At 36.7% G+C, this 9,430-nt stretch overlaps 1 protein-coding gene across 2 annotated transcripts in view; it reads left to right on the top strand.

The window, feature by feature from the left end:
- The first annotated feature begins 1,368 nt into the window (after positions 1-1,368).
- Positions 1,369-9,430, top strand: part of tfap2e (transcription factor AP-2 epsilon) — an 18,857-nt gene continuing 10,795 nt past the window's right edge. Inside the window, exons 1-2 of one of the 2 annotated variants that reach the window (XM_074613885.1) lie at positions 1,369-1,698; positions 6,276-6,737. In XM_074613885.1, the coding sequence (XP_074469986.1) occupies positions 1,384-1,698; positions 6,276-6,737 (777 nt within the window). In that variant the 5' untranslated portion in view covers positions 1,369-1,383. Of the gene's footprint in view, positions 1,699-2,470; positions 2,750-6,275; positions 6,738-9,430 lie in introns of those variants that run through there. The other variant, XM_074613886.1, reaches the window with a different exon arrangement.

Here is a 9,430-nt window from a genome sequence, read left to right as displayed (position 1 = left end):
CCAGAATCTCTTTTTGCTCATGTTACTTTTCTTCTTCTTTTTTTCCTTGTACCTTTTGAACAACTTTTTTCCCCACCAACTAGTTGAACACTTCAACGTAGAGCAGAGCTGTTTTTAAGTCATATTGGGGTGAGTCCTAGTCGAGTCTCAAGTTTATTTGAGCCTCAGGCAGTCAAAAAGTATTGAGGGACGGATTAACTCATTGATGTGTTTTGGACAAAAACAAAAAAAATTAAAACATTGCCAGCCGTTTTATCAGAAGTCCTCATAATGTAAGTCAAGATGTGAGTCTTTAAGGTCTTTAAATGCTGACCATTAAAATAGGGCTGTCCTCGACCAAAGAAATTCTTGGTCGACTAACACTCCTACGATTTTGTCGACTTATCGATTGATTTAATTGAGAGCTCTGCAAACCGAGTTTCTCCAGAATGAATCACACAAAAGCACCACTTTAAATCTGGTGTTTAATAGAGATGTGCTCATAAGTTTCTTAGAAATAAGTCATTCAGCATGAAATGAAATCTTAGTCACCTCATTAACTAAGAGGGGGCACCCGTAATTACAATGACAAGTCATTTCTGCATTTCCTATCATGAGTGTTAATAGTGTTTTTTACATAAAGTACCTAGTCCTATCTGGGTCATAGGCTTAATCATTTAATATTCAAGGTGTGTAGCAATGCAAAGAATGACTATGCATTAGTATTATTTTTATTGCTCTGGGATTTTATCATGTTTGAAATTTGAGAATTTGGGTTTTTAAGTCTCAAATAAGCCGATTCCAGGTATCAGATAACAAGTCTGCCACTCTGGCCTGAAGACAGTTGTATAATTTGCCCAGTTTAAATGGGGAAAAAATTATACAGGTGTTAAAATCTTACAAACTAGGAGGTCTCAGCAGGCTCCTGTAAAGGTGGATAAAAAACTGTTCCTGTGGTTAATCAAGAGCCCACAAGATGGCGCACTGAGACTTGTTTGGATCTAATGTGCCTTGAAGTTGTGGATACACTCAATGCCTCCATCTATATACGTCTGTATATTTGCAGAGAGAGATGTGAATGTAAAACTTTAGAGGGATTTAGCAAAATAACTAGTTTGATCATTTGATGCAGTGAAGAAAGTAGACGATAAAGAAATAAAAAAAGAAATACAGATTGACCACAATAGTTTTAGTTATTAATACAGTGCTTTTGTTAAAGAAGTTGAAGAAAAGTAACTCCTCCTAATAAAATGTTAATTAATATTTGTTGTACTGCAAATAAATGTATTAATTTCTCAGTTTAGAATTTTCAAAATGTACAAAAAAGCACAATGAAAATGGTGTTTAACAGGAAAACAATCACATTAATATCTGTGATCCTCTGCCTTGTGGTTATCACCGGCCATGTTTGTCCTTATTCACCCTTTCGTCCCTGATCCTTTAGTCCATGCACAAGCCTTGGAAAAAAGTTTATTGTCACCTCCCGCCCTCTTTCTCTTTGTCCCCGCCACCCCACACCCCTCCTCCCCAACATCCACCCATACAAACTCCTGCATCATCTCTCAAACTAACTCACTCCTCTCTGTACCTCCAGCCCGTCTCCTCTCCATCTCCATCCACCGCGTCACATTAACCCCTCATCTGCAGTGTGAGAGAGACACCACCACCACCGGCACCGCCATGCTCTGGAAATCCCGATCCAAGACTGACATTCTGCAGGTAAAAAAAAGAAAACACCTCAGAGATTTTCTGCTTTCATTGGTACAGTTTTGGGTTACTCTGTTTACGTAAAAAGTCCATCATCATCGGCAAAAGGCTGCACATGGTGGGCCTGTTGGCTTGTTTTTAAAGGGATGCTGAGTCCAGAAAATTGTACTTTTACGATTCAGCTTGGGTGAAATGTTTGGAGAAAACTGCTTTGTTGAAAATAATATCCAATATCTCTGACCTGGATACTTTTAATTTAGACGATAATATGTATTTGTGTGCCTTAGGGTGTTGTCTGTGTTTTATTTATTTATTCATGTTTTAGTTTTGTTTTGTTTTGTTTTCCTTTCACTACTTATGTTTTTTTGTATTTGCTTGTCTCCATTTTTTGTTTGCCCTTAGTTCCTAGTATTGTCTGTTTTTGTTGATATATATAAAAAATGAGGCACCCCACAGAAGTCTGTATCACTGACATGCACATGCTTCTTAATAAAAAATATTTGAAACAAAGAATTAGATAATTTTCTTGTTTAAATGTTTCTTTGTTAAGATGCTTCTTAAATAAAACATCTGAAAACTCTGATATTTTATAATATTTATCTGTGCGTAAAAGCCAGAATATCCATTTTTAAAAGAAACAAACAAATATAAAAGTAGAGTGTGTGTGTGTGTGTATGTAATTGAATGAAAATATCCCTTTAAGAGAAATGGACCCTGTCGACCCCTCCCCTCATTCTGCTGGCTGCGCTCAAAACCTATAAGTAGTGCGCTCATGGAGCGTCTGCAGGACTCTGTGTGTGTGGAGCGCGCCTTTGTGTGTGTGTTGCATCTGACAGCAGCTTTTTCATCCGTGCGTAAAAAGAGCTCCATCAAAAAGAGACACAGAGAGAGAAGGAAAAGTAAATAACACCTTTTTGAATTTAATGGACCTTTAAAAAAAACAGCTTGGATTACATCTCTGGAGAATCTTTCAGTCATTGGAAGCCCCAAGCATCCTGTTGAATTTTTACATTTGGGGGTATCCAGAGTGGTCCAGATGTTAATCCACACCTATTCAGCTATGGTGAGTTTTTTGATGGAGATGACGATGTTTTTTAAGCTTTTTTTTTTTGTTGGACTGCTGATGTCTGTAATTCAAATTTTAGGAGAGAGTTTATTTTCTGTGCCAAGTAACAGAACATGCGCACAATGTGTCATTATCATTTAAAAACATCTAATTTGTGGTTAAAAAAAACATAAACTTTATGATATAATCAATATGTTGTATTTTAGGAGAGAGTTTATTTTCGGTGCCAAGTGTCAGAACATGCGCACAATGTGTCATTATCACTTAAAAGGAGCTAATTTGGGGTAAAAAAAACAACTTTATAAATTAATCAATAATTTTTAGACGGTGTGTCAGCTAGTAGAACAGTCCATGGGGCATTTTTTTTAAATTAAATATATTTCTGATTAATTTGGTTTGCTCTTTCCTGCTTTTTTTTTGGACTGCTGATGTCTGTAATTCAAATTTTAGGAGAGAGTTTATTTTCTGTGCCAAGTGTCAGAACATGCACACAGTGTGTCATAATCACTTAAAAAGAGCTAATTTGTGGTAAAAAAAATAAATAAAAATACTTTATGATTTAATCAATAATTTTTAGACAGTGTGTCAGCTAGTATAATGCTCCATGGGGGATTTTTTTTAATTAAATATATTTCTGATTAATTTCTCTTTCCAGTCTTTTCTGTCAAATCATTACCTTGTGTCAGTGGTAATCACCCTGTATTAACTGAAACACTTTTGATTGCTGCTTACATTCTCAATCTGTGTGTAGATGCCAGACAGTGGATGTCATGTTAAAATGGATCAGAAGCCATGTTTTATTGACATTGCTGATACTTATTTTGTTGATTACGTAATCTCCTAAATGCCACACTGACATCTCAGCATACACCCTAAATTTATTTATATTTATTTGTATTTATTTGAGTCACAGACCAAAGTGATTTATCTCTTTTGTTAAGCAAACTTGTCAGGTGTCCATACTTCCCACTGAGCCTTTTTGACACAGAGTTTAGTGTTGCAGCTGTCCACGGAGATGCTCTTTGTCTGCACAGTGTCACAGTGACACAGTGAGACTGGCTGACAGTGAAGTGTCCACACACTGCACAAGCTGTGGCATGCCGAGACAAGAGTCCATCTTTCTGAAGGGAGTTTTTATTACAGCCTCAAATATCAACTTTGTTAGACTAAAAGATAATGAACACACAATCCTGTACATGTGTGGTTGATGTATGACATATTAATGTAGTGTATATGAGGGTGCTTTTAAACTGGCAGTGGGCCTCAGCTGCCTGGCACATAATGGACATTGTTCCACAACAACACCATTGATCTGGTTGACCCAGCTTTAAAAAAAAAAAATCCAATTTGAACCAGGATGTGTGTGTGAGCAGAAATGTAGGCTAGTGGACTACATGTTTTTACGCACACTGCTGCTGGTGCACGGTGGCATCTCTTTTATGCGTTGGGTTAAACTTGTAAAGTCAAAATCTCATTTGGTTTTGTGCGTCAGCCTGAATGAATCTCTCTCAATTTCAGTTATTTTCAGGGGTCAATGTGGTTTTGTTGACACAATGACAGATTATTATTTACAGATGTACTCCTGGAGCAACGTGTTGTTGTTGTTGTTGTTGTTGTTGTTGTTGTGTATTACCTGCTGTCCTTTGTGCATCTTCTTGGTGGCCGTGACCTTTGTGACCCTGTTCAGCAGCGATGCCAAAGGGCGTCTTTCTGCCAGAGCGCATCCACTTCAAGCGCTGCTGCTATTTCTGACCATCTAATAAAAAATGGAAATGAATTTATTTATGGGTTATAGAGGGTTTGTGTTATATTATTTGTTGTTTTCTGTGTTTGGACAAAAACAAAAAATATCCAACATTGCCAGCTGTTTTATCAGAAGTCCTCATAATGTAAGTCACAGATATGTGAGTCTTTAAGGTCTTTAAATGCTGATCATTCAAATAAGACTGTCCTCGACCAAAGAAACTCTTAGTCGACTAACACTCCTATGATTTAATCCTACTGTTAATAGTAGGATGGTTCATTTTTGCATTATTGCACCTGGTTAATGTACAAAACTTAACATCTTTTGGCAGGACTTCTCTGACATTTTGACAAGACTTACAGGATCTCCCTTCCCATTGGATCCTCAAATTTGCTTATAATGGAATTTCACAGTCATTAGTACACCTTTAAGAAACTTTCAAATACAGTTTTTAGAAATAGCTCTATGCATCGCCAGGAAGTGTATAGCAATTACATGGAAGTCTGATTCCCATCTCCTCATATCTAAATGGCTTTTAGAAATGAACAGCTGCACTTGAAAAGATCACATATACCCTCAGAAATGAATACAACACCTTTCTGAAGATTTTGCAACCCTATTTAACCTATATGGACTCCTTACCAACACCTATATCGGATTTGATTTAACTAAATTATCAGACTTGATACATCATTGGTCATCTGAATAAGTCAGAACAATGCATCTCGTTATTTATGATTTCTTTATTTGTGTATTTAATTTGTTTTTTCTATATCCTTTTTAATTCAATTGATTGTTAACTAGCCTACTCCTTTTGAGTATGGTTCTTTTTCAGTTTTTGTATGTGGGTGAGATATAGGGGAGGGAATTTGGAGCCATGTTTGTGTGAGTTTGTGTTTTGTACACTGTAAACAATTGCTGTTAATTTACAGCAGGATTTCAACAGTATTAACCTGTTATTGATCATAGGCAAAAAATAATGTTTATTAAAATGTATGTAAAAAATACAACCTAAATAGTGCATTAAAAAAAAATCAGTAAGATAATGTAAAAGAAAGGTGGAAAAACAGCTATATAATGTATCTTTAAATAGTAAATTAACTGTAAAATACTGTGAAATTAATAAAAAACAACCAGTTCAAACTGTATTTTTCATTAACAGTACAAAGCTGTAAATTTCAGCAACAGTATAATACTTTTAATTTTACAGTAACATAAAGGCAACCCTGCTGCCAGTTCTTTACTGTTATTTTACTGGGAAATTCTTAACAGTGTATGTTTTGTATATTTGGTTATCTAAAAAAATTTGAAAATAAAATATTCTAACAAAAAAAAAAAGGCTGTTAATAGTGTTTTTTACATACAGTATAAAAATGGAATTTATTTATGGGTTATAGAGGTTTTCTGTTATATTAAAAAAAACAGCTTTTTATTTTATTTAAGTTTAGGATTTATTCTTTAGTTAGATAAAAGACATTTTCCAGCTCATAACTTTTGCAATCTGACATTTATATTACATTTATAGTCAGTGCTGTTAGTGTGTTGGGAGACCAGTTTGATTAAGGAGTCTGAGCAAACCTTTTTTTTTTTGTGATCAGTTTTTTGGAGTAAAAGAATATAATCACAAATGTCCATGTACTAATCAATACAAAATTGGCAAGCAGCTACAGGAAAATAAAATTCAATTTTTTTTTTTTAAAATTGACATGATATTGGCTATGATACAGGTGCTTCACACTTGCCACAAATAACATACATTGTTTTATCTCCTCCCTGCAGGACCGTGCAGACGGACTAAGCGGCTCCTCACCCAGTGGCCGTCTCTCTCAGCTCTCCTCCCTGAACCAGGCCGCTTACTCCTCGGCGCCTCCTCTCTGCCACACTCCGGCTTCAGACTTCCAGCCTCCATACTTCCCTCCTCCTTACCCACAGTCCTCTCTGCCGTACTCCCAGAGCCACCAGGACTCCTACTCCCACCTGTCAGACCCCTACCCCTCCATCAACTCCATCCATCATCAGCATCAGCAGCAGGTGGCCTCCTGGCACTCGCAGAGGTCGCGCTCCTCCTCCGATGACGCGGCGGGACTTCTTTCGCAGTCTCACCGGGCTCTGAGCCTCGACCCCCGGCGGGACTATGCAGCGGTGCCGCGGCTGCTGCACGGTCTGGGTGAAGGCGCTGCAGCCCTCGGAGACGGTCCTCTCGGCATGCACATGGGACACCACGGCCTGGACGACCTGCAGGTGACTTCATTTATGCATTCATTTATGCATTCATTTTTGGCTTTCCATCCTTTGGTTGCAGAAGAAGACCGTGCGTAAAAGTGCCCAATCAGTGCGCACAAACAAGTTTCAAGTTTATTTGTCATATGCATTTAAAAGTACAGTGTACAGTGAAATGCAATGAAATGCATTTTACCCTGGCTCTCTCTCAGCCCTTAAAATCTATAAATAGTACAGTTGATAAATACTACAATAAATAAGACAATACCTAAGAATAAAATTACAAAACAACCTAAAACATCCATAAAACAATCCACAGCTCTGCATTCATTTAGTGCTACTAACATGACCTCTTTATCAACAAAATCTCCTCTGCATGGGCCTCTTTGATTCTTTATTTGTCTCCATTCATCTATTGTCATTAACATGCACTATCTGCCTTTAAACATGCACTATCTGCCTTTAAACATGCACTATCTGCAACCATCTGGGACTCTAACCACTGGCGCACTTTACACTTACTTTACACTATACATCCTATATACCACTTTATAGACTGCACATATGCACATATTACATTTATTTATTGCACACCACGGCCTGGACGATCTGCAGGTGACTTATTTTATGCATTCATTTATTTTTTTATTTTTTTATTTATGCATTCATTTTTGGCTTTCCATCCTTTGGTTGCGTTAGCTGTGGCGCTGCGCACTGATGGGAAGACCGTGCGTAAAAGTCCCCAATCAGTGCGCACAAACATGAACTCTTTATGCACAAAATCTCCTCTGCATGGGCCTCTTTGATTCTTTACATGTCTCTATTCCAATGCATGGAAATTATCTCCAAAGACGTTGTTTGGCTGATGGGAAGATCGAGCGTAAAAGTGCCCCAATCATTGCGCACAAACATTTACTCTTTATGCACAAAATGTCCTCTGCATGGACCTATTTGATTCTTTATTCGTCTCTATTCCAATGCATGTTATAATAACCCAATAGCGTGGAAAATATCTCCAAAGACGTAGTTTGCAACAGGCCCTTAAGGCAATTTATCTCCAATTTCCTTGATGAAATAGCTCCGATTCATCCGATAGAATTTTAAGTAAACGATGCACATGGGACACCAATGCCTGGACTGCAGGTGACTTTATTTATGCATTCATTTATTCATTTTGGCTTTCCATCCTTTAATACGATAATACGATAATACTTTCCTGTCAGACAGGTCTGAAATGTGTTTTGCTTCACAGCAGCTCCATTTGCAACATCACAGAAAGGACAAAGACAAGAAACAAGGATACATACATTTAAAGGTCCCATATTAGAAAAAAGTGAGATTTTCATGTCCTTTATATTATAAAGCAGGTTTAAGTCCTATATAAATACTGTGAAAGTATTGAAACACTCAATCCACAGGGAAACACACACAGCCCGTATTCAGAAACTCTGCATTTGAAACAAGCTGTCAGGATTACTGCCCATTTGTGATGTCACAAATATACAATATTTAGACCCTTTACACAATTTTAAAAGTGAACATTCTAAATGTGTCCCGGTTTATTTCCTGGTTGCAGTGTATGTGAATGACATCAGCTGACAGGAAGTAAACATGGACCCAAGTTGTTGCCTAGCAACGCAATTCTGTTGCAATTCCGTCAAAATGCGCTAAAACGGAGCGTTTCAGACAGAGGGTGAATACAGGCATATTCAGGCTGACAGTATGAGGAAAATAAAAGTTTTTTTTAATATTACAGCATATACACATGTTCTAGTAGAAACACAAAATACAAGTATGAACCGGAAATTGAGCATGATATGGGACCTTTAAACATTACAATCACAAGAAGACGATAGTCAGGGCCCTTCAAAGTACATTTGATCTGGGATTAGGCTCCATAGGCTTTCATTTGGTGGAGCAGTTTTGACTTTTTTCGTTATGAATAAGAATAGGAACTTCATGAGAGTCAGATGGTGATATAAATATAATTTCTTTGGTTGCATTGGCTGATGTGGCGCTGCGCACTGATGGGAAGACCGTGCGTAAAAGTGCCAAATCAGTGCGCACAAACATGAACTCTTTATGCACAAAATCTCCTCTGCATGGACCTCTTTGATTCTTTATTTGTCTCTATTCCAGTGCATGTTATAATAAACCCAATAGCATGGAAAATATGTCCAAAGACGTGGTTTGCAACAGGCCCTTAAGGCAATGTATCTCCAATTTGAAATAGCTCCCGTTAATCCAATAGAATTTTAAGTAAACACCTGTAATTAACAACTACTACACAGTATTAATCATTTTCATTCATTTGGAATATTTAACCTGTTATTTATATATATTTCATTATTCAATTTATCACATATCTTTATTTTTATTTTTTTTTAAATCCAGCAAACCTTTAGCTTATTTATCTGAATTTCACACAAAAATTTCACACAAGCAGTTTTGGTGTCTGATATGAAAATAAGAAGTTGTGCGTCGCTTCCTGCGGAATAAAAACTAAACTGCACTGTTGAGAGTGAGATGTCTGGTCTGAAATATACATTTCTGCAACAATATCAGCAGAAATGTTTTATTTTTCTCTTCAAAATTCGTTAAAAATAAATAAATAAATAATAATATATTAGATCCTCACATTTTGTCTGCAGTGTAAAATTTTATTTTATATTTATTCTGTTTAATTTTTTTTCTAACATGATTTTTGAGAGTTT

This window comes from Sebastes fasciatus, chromosome 17 (genome assembly GCF_043250625.1).
Source record: "Sebastes fasciatus isolate fSebFas1 chromosome 17, fSebFas1.pri, whole genome shotgun sequence".
In the NCBI taxonomy this organism is placed as follows: Eukaryota; Metazoa; Chordata; class Actinopteri; order Perciformes; family Sebastidae; genus Sebastes; species Sebastes fasciatus.
The sequence above is the reverse complement of the archived record's forward strand: the minus strand, read 5'-3'. Positions and strand labels throughout refer to the sequence as shown.